Raw genomic sequence first — 16,166 nt, 5'->3', positions numbered from 1 at the left:
TGCGATCGGTATTGCTTTACTGAGTTTCGTCAGGCTATCCTAAAATGTTAGTAAGTATTTGTTTCCGTTAGTGGTAACTGTTAGCGGTCCGAGGATATCTAACGCACATTTTTCAAATGGTTTATTCGGAGTATCTGTGATCACGAGAGGTGCTTTTATTCGGCGCGATAATTTATTTTTTTGGCAGGATTTGCATTTGGCGATATATTGTTCGACATCTTTTGTCAATCCTGGCCAGTTATAATTTAATCGAATTCTTTTGATTGTTCGTTCGATTCCTTGATGCCCTCCTGTGGGTGCATCGTGATATTCGTAGAGTATTTGTTTCTTTTCCTCTTCAGAATATTTCCTTGTATTATCCGCGAATTCTTCCTCTTCTTTTTTTTCTTCGTCTTTTTCTAACGTAAAGATTCTATTTTTTGTCTCCTCGTTGATATCTCGGATTACTTGTCGGCTTAGCGCGTCGGCATTCGCGTTTGCTCGTCCGGCCTTGTGTATGATTTCATAATCATATTCTTCGAGTTTCAATCTCCAACGGATTAATCTAGACCCGGGGTCAGTTACATTGAACAACCATATCAAAGGTTTATGATCGGTAATTATTTTAAATTTTGTGCCATAAATGTATGGTCGAAAATGTTTAACAGCCCATACAATTGCCAATAGTTCCTTCTCCGTAGTATTATAAATTTGTTCCGCGCAAGATAATACTCGGCTGGCGTATGCAATAGATCTATCCTTGCCTACCGTTCCTTGTGATAGTACGGCTCCGATTGATAGTCCGAGGCATCGGTAGTCACGTTGAATTCTTCATTGAAATCCGGATACTTTAGCACTGGCGCTGTCGTTAATTTTTCCTTTAATTTTTCAAACGCAATTTGTTGTTTGTTTTTCCATTCGAACGTTTCCGTTTTTCTTCGTTAATTTTGTTAACGGTTTTGCGATTCGCGAAAAATTTTCTATAAATTTCCGGTAATAACCCGTTAGTCCGATAAACGATTGTACGTCTTTTACTTTCCGTGGTGTCGGAAAATTTTTTACCGCCTCTAATTTTGATGGATCTGGCAGTATACCGTTTTCGGAAATAATATGTCCAAGGTATATTACCTCTTTTCGTAAAAATTCGCATTTGTCAGGCTGTAGTTTGAGACTATGTTTCCGTAGGCGTTGTAATACTTCCGCGAGTCTTCTGTTGTGATCCTCTAAACTGGATCCGTATATAACGATGTCGTCGAGATAAACGAGACATCGGAGCCCTTGTATCCCGGTTAGCACTGAGTTCATAAGTCGTTGGAAAGTCGCAGGCGCATTTCTAAGTCCAAACGACATTCTATTAAACTCGTAGTGTCCGTAGGGAGTCGAGAAGGCTGTTTTATTTTTGTCGCGCTTGGCCATCGGTATCTGGTAATATCCAGATGCGAGGTCGAGCGTTGTAAAATACTTCGCGTTTCCCAGCTGATCCAAAATATCGGTAATATTTGGCAGTGGGAATGAATCGCCTATAGTTAATTCATTTAACTTCCGGAAATCGACTACTACTCTTAATCGCGGTTTGCCTGCTGCGTCAGCCTTTTTTGGCACTACTAATAACGGTGCATTCCACTGGCTAATGCTTGTACTAATAATTCCGTCTTTTAGCATTTCCTGTACTTGTTTGTTCACTTCTGATTTGTGTTTCTCGGGAAGGCGATACGGTCTTACATTGACGGGTGAGGTACCGGCGCGCGTGCTTATCTCGTGTTTTAGCGTTGCTGTGCATGACAGTGGTTCTCCGCTTAAATAAAACACGTCGCTATATTCTTCGCATATTTTCTGTATCGCTTTCCTTTCTTCCTCGTTTAAATGTTTTGTGTGTAACAATTGTCAAATTCGTTCGTCACGCGTTAGTTGATTCGGAGTCTCGTCTGTATGTATCGTGTACAGCTCGTGCGCGTTATCTTCGCAAACGTCTTCTACGGTTACGAGGGGTGTGTGTATCTCGACCGGCTCATCAGTTGTATTAATTACACTGATGAGACATTGGTAATTCTTCGGTTCTACCAAACATCGTCCGATATAGATTCCTGGGGCGGTTTCTTTGGCTCGAATGATCCCTGTCTTATTATCATTTGTTATCGCGTGTATAATTGTTTCACTACGCGGCTTTAAGATAGTTTTGTTATACGGTTGCAATTTTAGGACGGCGTTTCCGATTTGTAATTCGCGTTTTTTGTAATCGCACGTGACTTGCTGCTTCTGGAGGAAATCGATTCCTATGATCCCGTCGTATTCCATTGGGAAATCATCTTTCACGACGTAAATCGCGTGTTTTATCTTGTTCCCGTTTAGCTCAATTGTCGCGTACATTTTTCCGATCGTCTTTGCTTTATGACCGGTTATTCCAACGAGGGTTATTTTATTATTGTAAATTTCGGTCTCGCCCTTCAAGTGTTTCACTTTTATCAATGAAATCGTAGCTCCCGAATCGTAAAGCATATTTACCTTTCCGCGTTTTGCCTCTCGCATGGGCAGAGTAATTATATTTAAACTCGCTCTCTCTCTCGGCGTTCGGGGCACGTGTGTCACCTGATATTCGAACGCGCGAGTCTTCTTAATTTTATCTCCGCGCTCTCCGTCTTCATCGCTGCTACGTTTGGACTCGGAATTTCTCTCCTGCCGGATTCTTTGATTATCTATTTTATTAATACTTCGCGGGTTTTTTCGATCCTCTGGCTTGTTCCGTCAGGGCGTATTATTTTTCGGTCGCCCGTTTAATTCCCAACATTCTTCGCGGTTATGTCCACGCTTTTTGCAATGATTGCAAAATTTTTCAATGGCGGATACGCGCGAGGATTTTTCCGGTTTCGGCAGAACTTTGACCTTGCTACGAGTCTCGTCCGTAATGTCCGGGTTTTCCACATCTATAACATTGTCCCGTCGTTCGCTGTCCTGACTGCGTTGATTCAGGCTTATTTAGCGAGGAATTAGTTGCCCGTGACGTGCTAGGTCCGATAAATCTCTCTTTCGCGCTCGCGCCGGCTATCGCTTCTTGAAGCGTCGTATATCGTTGTGAGCGTACGAGTACCTTTAAGTCGCTTCGTAGCCCTAATTGAAAATTTAATAATGCTTGTGTTTGGATCGTTTGTAAGATAGTGCGTTTCTCTGAGCTCGTCTGGTTTCCTCCCTCTATCATTGAATCGTATAAATTCATAGCGAGCTGGTCGACGCGTTGCCCGAAATTTTGTGCTGTCTCATTATATTTCTACTTTAGCGAATTAAATTCTAATCGCAAGTGGGCAGTACTTTGCTTGCATTGGTATGCGGTCTCTAGTTGTTGCTTTAATTATTCAAACGTTTGTATGTCTCGCGTTTCGAAAACTTGCATGGCTTTACCCTTTAATTTAGTAAATAGTATGCCTTGTATCAGAGACTCTTCGTCTCCGGGATGTATGTTTTGCATTGTATATGTGCATGCGTTTAGAAATTCCTGAAGGCGGTGTCGCGATGTACCGTCGAATTCGGGTATCATCATTCGCGCTTCTTTTAGACATATATTGTCGTGCAGTACTCCGTCGATTTCGTACGTCGCGCTCAGTCCGTCCGTAAGTCATACGAGGCTCGTAATCGGACTCCCGCTGTTTGTCTGTGTGTGTGTATGCCTGTGCGGCTTCTATCCTATTCATACGTGTGTTTAGTGTATGTAGCTCTGCATGTATAGCTTGTATTATATTAAGCATTTGTGAAGTTTCTCCGGGCGCTACGACGGAAGGTTGTTGTGACGTGACGTCTAAATTCTGTCCCATTTGTGCAAGGGTTTGTCGGAGTATGCTTATTTCGGCATCTATCGCAGTTGGCGGGATAATTGCGTTCACGTTTGTATTTTCTGCCATATTTATTTTGCTATAAATTTCTTCGGGATCGAATATTTCGCTGTCGTATGACGTTAATGAAAATTCTCTCCGCGAAGATACTCTGCTCGGAGTTCGGCTGATATACGGTCGCAATCGACGCGGTTCGTTTTGAGTTACTTGAACGGAGTCGCTTGGATTATTTGCGAATATACTCGCGTCAAAACTAGTAAACGGAAATTCTCGTTTGTTTATTACGTTCGGAGGTAACTCGGAATTATTTTCGTTTGACAAGTCGCTGTCTAAATTTCTACGAACGCTTTCGAGATTTTGCGCAGTTAAAGGCAATACTCGCGTCGTTAACCGTACAGGTGTACTATGCAACCACGATTGGTTTTTAATTGCTTGTCGGGGTGTTTCGTCACCTTCCGACATTCACGCAATCAAATAAATTCGGACTTACAGTATTACGGCTCGCATCGTTACGCTCTATACGGGTCGGCTGCTGTTGCTGCAACTCGATCGCTCGTGGGCTGATAACGGCGGCTCCGTGTTGGTGATAGATACGGCGGGTCGTCGCTCGTGATGATGCGCTGCCCGTGAGGTTGTCGTAGGCGACGTTGGACGTCAGCGATCCTTTTTGATTCTCTGCTGCTTATCACTCGTTGCACTGTTTATGTTGTCCGATCTCTCGTTCTCTCCTAGTCGTGGCTTCTGCTTGTTTCCGTCAGTTACTGACGTGCCCGTCTAACACTTGTTATAATTGTATGTGTTTTTACAGGTCTTCGCCGCTGTGAACATTTTGGAGACGACGTCGGCCCTGCGGTTGAGATCCCACCGCTGCCACCAAATTGTTGTGCCTCCGGGAAGGCACGGAAAATTTTGGGGTCTCAGTCGACTGAAGGATGAGGATCCTAGGATCGGCGGGCGTCTTCACTTTGACTAACTTTGCTTGTTTATCTGAATAAATCTTTTATTTCCCTTATTTCTTGAGTTGGTTTAATTCTGTGTAATCCCACCTGGGTGGTTAGTTAAGTATGCTCGCTCTCGATAGTCAGATTACAGGTGATAGTTTATATTCTGCGGCTTGTCTTCGACTCCTAGTTAGGTTCTAATTAGCGACTTGACCTTTTGGATTTTCGTTAGCGACTCACTTCATCGCCTCGCTCTCCGTTCGCGGTGGTCTTCTGCCCTTTTCTACATCTTTCGGGGGAAGGTGTAGAGAAGCTCTTTTATTGGCTAATTTTTATTCACACGCTTTTATCTAGGTGCAAGCGAAGCAGGTTGATTCTTCGCTTGCGATCCGCGGTGTTCGGTGTAACGCTTATATTTCATCGCGTTTGCGTCTTTTCGCGATAAGCGCTTCGCGAGAGCGTGAGAACGTTTCTCAAATAATTGTATAATAGCCGACTTACTAATTTATTATCAAAACTATATTTAATATAATATAGTTATAGTCATTCGGACTATAACAATATACTCAAATAAATTTTTTGTGAATTCTCAGTCGACTAAACTCTTTCAATAAACACAAACAGTTCTCGCTTTTTCTTTCTCATACTTATAGCAAAAATATTATTTATTTCTCAAATAACTCTTAGCTCTTACACTTTCATCCCGCCTTTCTGACGTAACTTCTAACAAAATTCTACTTTCACATTGTCAACGCCAGAAACAGCTCTTCTTTCTAAGAGAAAAGGAGAGTGAGAACTGTTTGTGTTTATTGAAAAAATTTAATCGAGAACTTAATCGGATATACACTGTATATTTACGTGCCTATGTTTGTATCTGATCATCATTAATACACATCGCGCAATGTTCAATAAATGTAAAATTATTATAATTGCTTGAATGCTGATCCTGGCGCATTGTCATTTTTTGAAAAATATATTACAAATTTTTGAGAAAGAGTTCACTAGACATACATTAGTTATTCTTGTACTATCTGGGTATAAGTATATTAATCTCCGCGAAGCTGTCTTCTTCATTGATTATTTTTGTTAAAGCCTGTTTTCTCATTTTTTTCCATTCAGAGTCTTAAGTCGTAATCTCCAACAATAAGTACCATTAAAAGTTTAACGTATTTTTTTCAATATCTCCGGCTTCTGGAGATACATATATTATATAGCCTCTTGAACACAGACCTTATGATCATCAAAAGCGTTATTAATTATCACCTAGAAGTGAAGAAGACAGTTTCGTGGAGATTAATGTTTATACCCTGATAGCACAAAGATGTCTAATTTATGTCCAGTGAATATTCGTTATTGGACATTAGGATATCCTTAAACAATCCAAATAAGATATACACCTTCTTCTTCTTGGTCACAGAGCCAAACGCGATGTTATTGCGAAAATTAAGTAATCTGAGAATCTGTATCCTATGATTGGGATCTCAAGAATTCTCCTTATTTCTCTTTTAACTTCCTGTAAATCCAAATAAGGTCTATCGGACAAGATATACATTTGTCGCAACTTGGTACGTCCACAGGATGTACGAAATATATCCAACTTTTGATCAATTATGGATTGATTTTGTATTTATTGTAGACTAATTTAGGGTATCTTTTTTAATTGTAAATTTCCATTATATAATAACTATAAAATAACTATAAAATAACTATAAATAACTATAAATAACTATAAATAACTATATAATTAAGTAAATTTTAACAAAAGACCGTTAAAATATGATTGGCTATAAGAGCTTCAGCGCAGATAATAAAGCGCGATATATATTTTTTTTAAAAATCAATCCAATTTATTACAGTGTTAAAATACAAATTACAAAAATGAGATACGACGTACGTTTTGGCTCTTTCTTTGAGCCTTCATCAGCGCCCAATACAAATAAAACGCAGAGAAAGTATAAACTGTTACGTTATAATATGATATCCAGATACGCTTAATAATTCAAACATTAGAAAAACCGCATGATAACAAGCACAAGATGTTAGAGATATGTTTCACATCCTCAGAAATGGATCGTGAATTATATTCTATGCAGCTGCATCAGAGATCACGGTACAGATATTATCGAATTATTATTAACAATGATGGAGATGTATATATAACGTACAAAAAACTTACAGAAATCTCTTGTCTTCTATATCCGCTCATTTCTCTTGTCTTCCATATCCGCACATTTCTTAATATTTTCAACACGAATTCAAAACACCAGTACGTACAAAGATGGTATTATACTTGTGTATTATTTTAAAGTAACTGATATTAAAAGTGGAGAGAACCACTAGTGCAAACATGTTTTCACTCATTATTTCACGTAAGAATAATATATTTTAAAATGATTAGATAATCAAATTTAGTATTCATAATTTTTCATATATGTTTTAAATTTTCAATAATTAACAAACGTCATATTATATTTATACATATACCATTGCTTTTGTATTAATTGCAATAAAATGTGTCAAATACAAAATATAATAAAATTTAATTATCTTATTTTGATTCTCAGCAAAATCTCGAAAGGTCAATTTTATTTTAGTACTATTCCTATTAAAATTAATAAATGCACGTATTAAATTTTAATTATCTCATTGAATAAAGTCCGTATTACATCACTGTATCCCGGATTTAAATTTATTTCTGATAGAAGATTGCACAAGATACATGTGCCTCTAAGGAAGAGGAGACGAGACTATCGAGGACGAAGAGTCGTCGATGGCTTTGCGAGAAACTAACCATCTACTTTACTATATGGAACTATACACATATAGCTTTTACATACTATATATAAAGAAAACAAAAACAAATCATTGAAACTTCTATTGACGATACCTCGACCAACCCAGCAGTGAATTAAAATACTCTTGTCTGTTTTTTAAACTTCTCATTTAGAAACTCTTACTGTTTAAGCATTAAATGAAGAGTCTTCATATTTCTAAGAATCCGCAAATAAGAAGTAAATTGATGGTGATAAATTAAATTGATGATTGAATAATTATTTTATTTATTTAAATAATTGTATATAAAAATTTCTTTTGAATAATTAATCGATAACGCATGTGTTAAAAAATTTTATTTATTTTACAAATTTATTAATCACATTTGTTGTCTTTAGAATACAAAAAAAATGTTAGAAGAGTAAATTATATTGAATATATCAGTTTATTCGCCAACTCTTATACATCATCATATTAGGTATAATGCCAGCACATATAAAGTGAAAACAAAGTACCTATTCCAAAACCGGTTTAGATTCCACGTGCATAACTTTGAGAGTTATATCATGATTATTTATTTATTTAATTATGTCGTGTATTCGTATTCATCTTTGGAAGAGTAACATGGTAGAGTGCAGGTGGAAACAATTTCTTTGCTCCTCATTATATAATATTAAAATATAATTTTACTTGACTACATGTTATCTCTTACAAAGTTTCCCGAAAAGTCTCCTTTCGTGACTTCTGACTCACAATCAGAGCGAGAGAGACGGACTCCCCCCAATTTGCTCGCTCGACCCTATTCGCTACTCACGCCTGCGCTCTCACATTCGCGCTTCCTATTTACTCGCATATATGTATAACAGATTAGGAATTAGAAACAGCAATAGATCCGATGGCTGATGCTTTTTAATTTTTTATTTCCAACTTTTGACGAGGAAAGAAAATCTTTCACAAAAAATTTCATTGATTTCTTCAAAATTAATAATTGAAACTAATAATTACTAAAATGTAAGTCATATTAGAGAAAATAGTAACCTAAACCGAATTAATGTGATCATGAAGAAATTAAGATTTTAATTATTTAAAAAATAGTAAAGAGTTAATCGACCAACTCTGGCAAAAAAGAAATTTTATTAAATTTCACAACATTTCGGCCGTGGATTTCGGCCCTTATCAAGTGCTATGTTCTTAAAACAAAGTAAATCACAACTTTTTTAAAAAACAAAAATTCGATCTTAGAATATGTCTAAGATCGAATTTTTGTTATTTAAAAACTAGAGTTGGTCGATTAAATCTTTACCATTTTTTGATTATCGTCTAGTGACCTTGCAGTTTTATATCGTTAATTATTTAAGTATTAATGTTACACTAATGTTATGATAAAATATTTAATTAAGTTTATAAAAATTATAATATTATGAATTTTTATTACAATTCTAAGCATTAATAAATGAACATATTTTTATTTGATATATGTATAATAACAACTTATAGTAATTTTATGCAAATTTTGTAGCAGCTTTCTGAAATTCTACTAATATTGAAAATTAAAAATAATATCAGCCGCTACAATTAACAATATTATAAATATTTCAATATATGTCAAGGAATGTAACATAACCTCATTTGAATTTGAAAAAGAAACGATACAAAATAATATGTTTTTGCTACGAAATATGTGTGAATTATAACTATTAATCTTAAACATAAAGATTAGCATAAATAAACATGATTTTAATTTTCAAATGAAAATTAAAGTTCGGTGCTATCAGTGTGACCTCTTCCTCCTCCGGAAGAACTCATATTCTCCTGCATGACTATTTCTTTTGTCGTGGTAATAATGCTTAACGATGTTGCATTCCATTCGGATCGAACTTTTGGCAACAAACCGCAGCCAAATCGCTTGAATAACATGCGCTTGATCCTTTTTCTCCACACAAATATGATAAAGACGAATAGACTCTGTATAATGTACAGCAAATAAACAACATACCATAAAATGTTGTAAATTGGTACCTTTCCAAATATGTCGTACGCTGTTATAATGAGCCATTCTATGCCCATTAAGCTAAACAGCACGATAAATAGCTTCAAATATAGATTAAACCTGTAAACAAATATATAATTTTCATAGTTCTTGTGAATTTATATATGACGAATAAAATTTAATTGATGTATAAATTTTAAGAAATTTTTAAAAGTGTTTAAAATTTTTATTTTTGTGAAATACAGGTGCAGTCATTAATTTGATTTTTGTGACTAATTGTCATTTTGTTTAGAATTGTATAGATTCTCGAAGAAACACGTAAAAAGATATATTCTTGAAAATATTACAAAATAAAAAAAGTGAATCGGCGAATAGAAAAGATGTCATTTGCAAATGACAATCCATGGCCAGTATTCATAATCTGAATTTATATTTAATATCGTTTTCAATCTGATATTGACTTAAAATTTCGTTCAACCAATCAAGCTCGGACTTAAAATTTAATATACGATCGGACTATTAATTAATAATAATACCGGTCTATTCCTCTCTTTTATAAAAAAAAATGCGAAGCAATCAATTATGCGATGCTACTTGCATAAATGTTAATAAAAGTAGCATAAATTTTATTAATATCTGAATACCATTTTTTATTATCGTTAAAGCAATTGTTCACCGAATCTTTCAGACAAAGACCCGTATCCTTTTTGGAACGCTCAATTTTTAATGCCGTAGAAATAGATAAACAAATGGTACTGATGCTGCACATACTTCTGAGCCCATAATAATACAACCAATACGGACCAGTCTCTGTAAGTATAAAATATCACGAGTTTTATACCGTTTCTCACAATACTAGAATGCTATAGCATTAATAAAGTTATCTTCACTTACCATTGAACCAGCAATAATCTCCTAAATTAAATTCCGGTCGCAAAATCGATGGTACATTTACATACGCGGAAAGAAATTCCATGATGACACATAAAATAGCAAACATAAAAGGACATCCCCACGCAATGATCGTATAATATATCAACTTTCTTTTTTCTCGTTGTCTGGCGTTTTTTTGTAATGAACAGAATCCTCTGCAATTTACACAGCATATTTAACAAACAATAAATAAAAGAAATCAGAATGTAAAAATGTTAAAATAATGTGTCTTTGATCAAGTCACTATATCATACTATAGCATACTATAGAGCAAAGATTCAGCTTGAAAAATCCATTCTTAAAATTGCTGTACAATGATTTTTAACAGTGTTATGAACGATTAAAGTGAAAATGACAATTTCTCTTCAATTTGCGATAACTTGATAAAGAAAGATTGACATTTACATTTTAAAAAACAATTTTGCAGAGAAAACTTCAGGCTGTAACATGGAAATGTTAAGAAATTTTTCACATTTTTTTGTGCATGCAACACGTCTACAAAGTGAAAAAAAATTTTCCATTTTGTTATGTTTTTTGTATACATATAAAAAATATCAAAATTGAAGAAAATAAAAAAACTGTAATTTATTGAAAGTAGGCATTTCAAGCTTTGAAACTCTTTTTAAAATTTAAATTCTCATTATTCTAAACAAAGTTATAATTATTTAAAGTTTGCCTATTTTTGGACAATTGTTTTTTTTATGCCTTAATTATTTTAAGAAGTGTATATTTATATAACTATTATGCAGACACGACAATGGTATTTAAAATTTTTATTTACTTTTGAGAAATATAAATTATAAATTAAAAGATACGAGTATACTTTATACATTAAAAGAGAAAAAAATCAAATCAAAATATTATTGCATTATATCGAATTATTAAATTTTGTTATAATATTTTATACATATTTAAATTAAATATGTATAAAAATATATAATATGCTTATTATATCTAATACGCCATTTTTATTTTTAAAAAATTAACCGTTTAAAAATCTATGTAATCAATCAAAATCTTCAAGAAAACTATTTATTTCAAATTATAATTTGAACCTATGTTTTTTATACTCTAACTTATAATGTTCTAAGTCAAATATAGTTGTTTTTGCACGTACCAATACGATAATATATAAAAAAATTCGATTAATACAGAATTTTGCATATTATATATTCTCTCTATCTTTATCTTTAAACCGATATATATAAAATCAAAAAGAGAGAATTTTATAAAGACAAATGAAAAGCAAGTGTTAAAAATTAGTAGTAACAATATAGAATATTTTCCAACTTACCTAAATGTGCACCACATATCAAAGCTTATTATATTTATCCAAAACCAACTCGCCAGATAACAAAAGTGTGTTAAAAAGGCTGTAAAAATGAAAAAATTTAAAGGCTGTAATAATTAATAATAAATAATAATATACAATATTATTAATATAAATATTATTATTATTAATATAAATATAAATGTAATATATAATTTACTTTTATAATTAAAAAATAAATAAAGAGCAGGAAATAGGCCAAAAGAGCAACGCGAAGTATAATTTGGTCGCAAATATAACATTAATTAATAAACAAAATTTTTATATTAAATAAAAACTTTGTATTTGCGACCTAATTACTTCGCGTTGCTCTTGTGAACTATTTCCTGCTCCTTATTTATTTCTATATTATTAATAAATAATAATATATTATATCTATATATCTATATATACATATAAGTACCGTCCGTCTGTCTGTCTGTCTGTCTGTCTGATCGCGAACTACTTCCACATTTGTGGACCGATCTTCATCAAATTGGTACCAAAATTTCGTAAATTTTCCGGGGAGTGTGACAATGGTGATTTTTTGTAAGTTTTACGCCTCCACCTACGCATCCACCCACGCAATCGCATATTTATGATAACTATGAATAGCGGCTCAGCGGTAGGAACATAAGCAAAAAATAAAAAAAAAACTAATAATAAAAGATAAAAAAACATTTTGATACCTGTTTCACAAAAATCAGTTCACATCAAAAAATTAAAAAAAATTAACAATAAAAGATATAAAAAAAACATTTTAATACCTGTTTCACGAAAATCGGTCCACAAATGTATAAGTAGTTCAGCTGTCAGACAGACAGACTTAAAAAATCTAAAGAGTACTTAAAAACCACATCGTCGCACACCCCGAAAAATTTGCAACATTTAAGAAAATCCGAAATCTTTTACGACAAATATTGTATACAAAGAGGTTTCGTAAAATGAAAAATTGTGTGAAAATTAATAATAGCGGGGTCAATGTTGGGAAAAACTAGTAATAAAATATATATAATAAATATTATTATTAATAAATAATAATATATTATTTATATATCATTATGCGTTAAAATTGCAGGATCTCAAAGTTATCACATTTATATTTCTCCATTAAAATAGATTTGCTTTAACTTCCTCAATTAAATTTTATTTTAATATTTACGTAATAAATACTGCTAATCAAATTAAACATGTTTGATTCAATATGTAATTCAGCAAAATTCAAAAACACAAAAAAATATATCTATTTGAGACGAATAACTTATATTAATTATATCTTAACATGCATTTAAATAAAATTTAAATGTTATTCACTGTTTTGCATTTTTAAGATTTTAACAAATAATATATTCAAATAACATTTAAAATTATTAATTAATATTTAATGTGTAAATTTAATATGCAAATTTAATACCTACGCAATATTTAATATACATTAAATATCTGATAAACATATATACGCTATACCATGGTGGAAGAATAAAGGTGAGTCAAGTTAGGGAGTCAATTTTTGTTCGCTTTGCGCAACTCACCAAATCAGCCATTTTGTTTTACTAACACATGCTTGGTCGCGTGTATATGTATTGTGTACAAGTGATCGTAGCTATAGTAATCATAGAGAATTGTCAAAATCTTCTAAAAAAGTATTTATTCAGATAGTTTCTTAGCTGACTTTTTCGATAGGTAAAGTATTCCACATGAGGTTTTACTTTGTTTAGTTAAGACCAGAACTTATATTAAATTAGGAGCATTGAATAATGTTATTTGTGACAAAAATAGAAAAAGAAAAGCAAAAAAACTAAAAAAAATTTGTAATAAAAAATAATTTTACTTTTATGTCAATTTGTTTTCTTATTCCTTAAAACTTTATCATAAGTAATGCTTTCTTTTTCTTTATTTTTGTTTTAGTGCAGTTGTTTAAAAAAAAAAAATTTGTTCGAGTAATTCTTTTTTAAATGTTGATTTCTTTGTCAGTTTATGGAAATAAATTTATTATTTTAGTTTCTTATATTGTGTACTTGTTTAAAAATAAAAATGCATTTTTCTCATTTTCTTGCTTACGAAAAAATAAATAAACAGTTTGGTTATCTAAAAAAATGTATTTTGTATTACACGTGCAGGCAAAGTGGCACTTTGTATGCGTGTTTTCTGTGCGGAAAGCGGCCGATTTCCCACGCCGCCATCTAGCGGCGACGCGGTGAATGAATAAGCCGCATTCAAAGCCATTGCCTACGGCTGAGCCGCGTTCAAAGTCATTGTCCACGGCTGAAGCCGTAGGCAATGTATTGAATACGGTTATTCCCGCACCGTGCCGTCGCAAGATGGCGGCGTGCGATCGGCCACCTCGCGCACAGAAAACGCGCACAAAACCACTTTGCCTGCACTTGTAATACAAAATAGTATGTGTATCACGTGCGGATTGACAATTGTTCACTCGTGTGGGGTGGTCGTACTCGCCTTCGGCTCGTGCGTCCATCCCCCGCACTCGTGACCAATTGTCAACTTTCCGCACTTGATACACAATATACTATTATTCATTTTTATTAATTTAAATATCTGCTAGTTTTCCGGTAGTAATGGCTGATCTGGTGGCAACTTTCTATTGACCGATGAAATCACGTTGCGCCTTGACTCACCTTTATTCTTCCATCATGCGCTATACTGATTGTATGTCTTAAGATTTAGATATATACTCTACCTATTATAACACAGACGGGATACTGTACACCACTCAAAACATACACCATGTCAACTCCGTATGCAACAAACGAAGCAACGCTGTAATTGCGCAACATGAAGCCGTGTTTATTTCGGAGTTCTGGCAATATGGAATACACCAGAAATACTGACCCCAAAAATAACATAGATACTATATCGGCACTTATTTCCATAATTTCTTCGCCAGAAAATCTGGGTTCTTTATCAATTATCTCATTGATCTTGTCATAAGTTTTGGAACAGATGGTTACTTTGAACTCATTCCCGTCGACGGCAGTGAAACAATATGATGTCGATTCAACAAATATTTTATAATAAGTTAAATATATAGAACCGTTGGTAAAAATCTTATAATCGTACTGAGAATCTTTGGGACGCAGTTGATCTTCCTGGCACGAATCATAAATGCACAGCTCAAACAATTCGTTCACTCTCTTTTCGCTCTGCGTCGAATCGTTCGTGTATACTTTTGGAAAAATGTATTCAATTTCTTCAGGAATGCAGTTTTCATCAACCAAACGATTGCCAAGAAAACAGCAGAGCCGAATACAAGTATCATTATGACACATTTCGTTTGGGACGATGATAGTTTCATTAGTATCTTTGCTGGAATTTTTGAAAACTTCAAGTGACATAGAATCAATCTTTTCAGTTACATTTTCATGAACTTTCTGTGACATGGAATTCCTTTTATGATTGACATTTGTCGAATTCGTGTTAGATTTCATCGATTTTTGCTCATCATCTTTATTCTGCATTGAATGCTTGTTCAGTTTATGTTGAATTAAATCATTATCCTCGCGATTGTTATTCATATAAAATTTATGCTGCATTTTGTCATTTTGTGTATTATTCGTCAAATTTTTATGCAAATCATGTCGCAGTGTTATTATTTCGTCGTTATAATTTGTTGTAGAATCCGCATTTATCTCGTATCGTATCGTCAAATTCTCATCTCTGTTGGTAGAATTTTGCTGCGATTTCGATAACGAAATGACGACGAGAAGCACGGAACACACAAATGCAAACATTTTTCCACTCATTATTTCACATAAGAATATACTTTCGAATAATTAGATAATCAAATTTAGTGTTCATAATTTTTCATATAAGTTTTATATTTGCAATAATTAAAAAATGTCACATTAAATTTATGCACATCTTTTTTTTGTATTAATTGCAATAAAATATGTCAAATACAAAATATAATAAAATTAAATTATCTTATTTTGTTTTTCAGCAAAATGTCGATTTGATTTTAGCATTATTACTATTAATATTGATGATTGCACGTCTTGAATTTTAATTATCTCATTAGATAACATCAGTATTATTATATCACTGTATCTGGCTTTTTTCTGATAGAAGGATGTTCAAGATACATGTGCCTGCGCGAAAGAAAAAGTGAGACTACCGAGGACGACGAGTCGTCGATAGCTTTACGAGAAACTATCCGTTTACTATACTATATGTAGGAGTATATACATATAGCTTTTACATACTATTTATAAAGAAAATAAAAAAAAAATTATACAAACTTCTACTGACGATAGATTGAGCCACAAGCTGATGTTAGAGCATTTGTTACGGCTAAACGTACGAAAATATATGTAAATATATATTGTAAGAAATCGAGATTATTAAAAGAAGAATTAAGTAAAGTATTTAATTACGGATGACCGTTAAAAGTTTTAACTGTTCTT

General features: G+C 33.3%; 1 protein-coding gene across 1 annotated transcript; it reads right to left on the bottom strand.

Annotated features, from left to right (window-relative positions):
* Window positions 1–7,831: 7,831 nt before the first annotated feature.
* On the bottom strand, window positions 7,832–15,862 carry LOC114936796 (G protein-coupled receptor Mth2-like). Its single transcript, XM_029310106.2, has 5 exons — window positions 14,444–15,862; window positions 11,731–11,809; window positions 10,398–10,591; window positions 10,148–10,313; window positions 7,832–9,623 (listed from the first exon to the last, which is right to left on the bottom strand). The coding sequence occupies exons 1-5, from the start codon at window positions 15,504–15,506 to the stop codon at window positions 9,269–9,271; spliced, it is 1,857 nt and encodes a 618-aa protein (XP_029165939.2). The 5' UTR covers window positions 15,507–15,862; the 3' UTR covers window positions 7,832–9,268.
* Window positions 15,863–16,166: the final 304 nt, after the last annotated feature.

Source organism: Nylanderia fulva, unplaced genomic scaffold (genome assembly GCF_048542155.1).
Source record: "Nylanderia fulva isolate GAGA-0341 unplaced genomic scaffold, ASM4854215v1 Scaffold134, whole genome shotgun sequence".
In the NCBI taxonomy this organism is placed as follows: domain Eukaryota; kingdom Metazoa; phylum Arthropoda; class Insecta; order Hymenoptera; family Formicidae; genus Nylanderia; species Nylanderia fulva.
Note: the sequence above shows the minus strand (reverse complement) of the source record. Positions and strands in the feature narration are given on the sequence as shown.

Excerpts from the sequence above, each read along its gene's own strand:
- LOC114936796 (XM_029310106.2), bottom strand. The coding sequence starts at position 15,506 with ATGAGTGGAAAAATGTTTGCATTTGTGTGTTCCGTGCTTCTCGTCGTC. Across the intron at positions 11,810-14,443 it reads TCCCGTCTGTGTTATAATAG|CCTTTTTAACACACTTTTGT; the intron begins GTAGAGTATATA and ends TCATTTTTACAG. Across the intron at positions 10,592-11,730 it reads GATATGTGGTGCACATTTAG|AGGATTCTGTTCATTACAAA; the intron begins GTAAGTTGGAAA and ends TGTAAATTGCAG.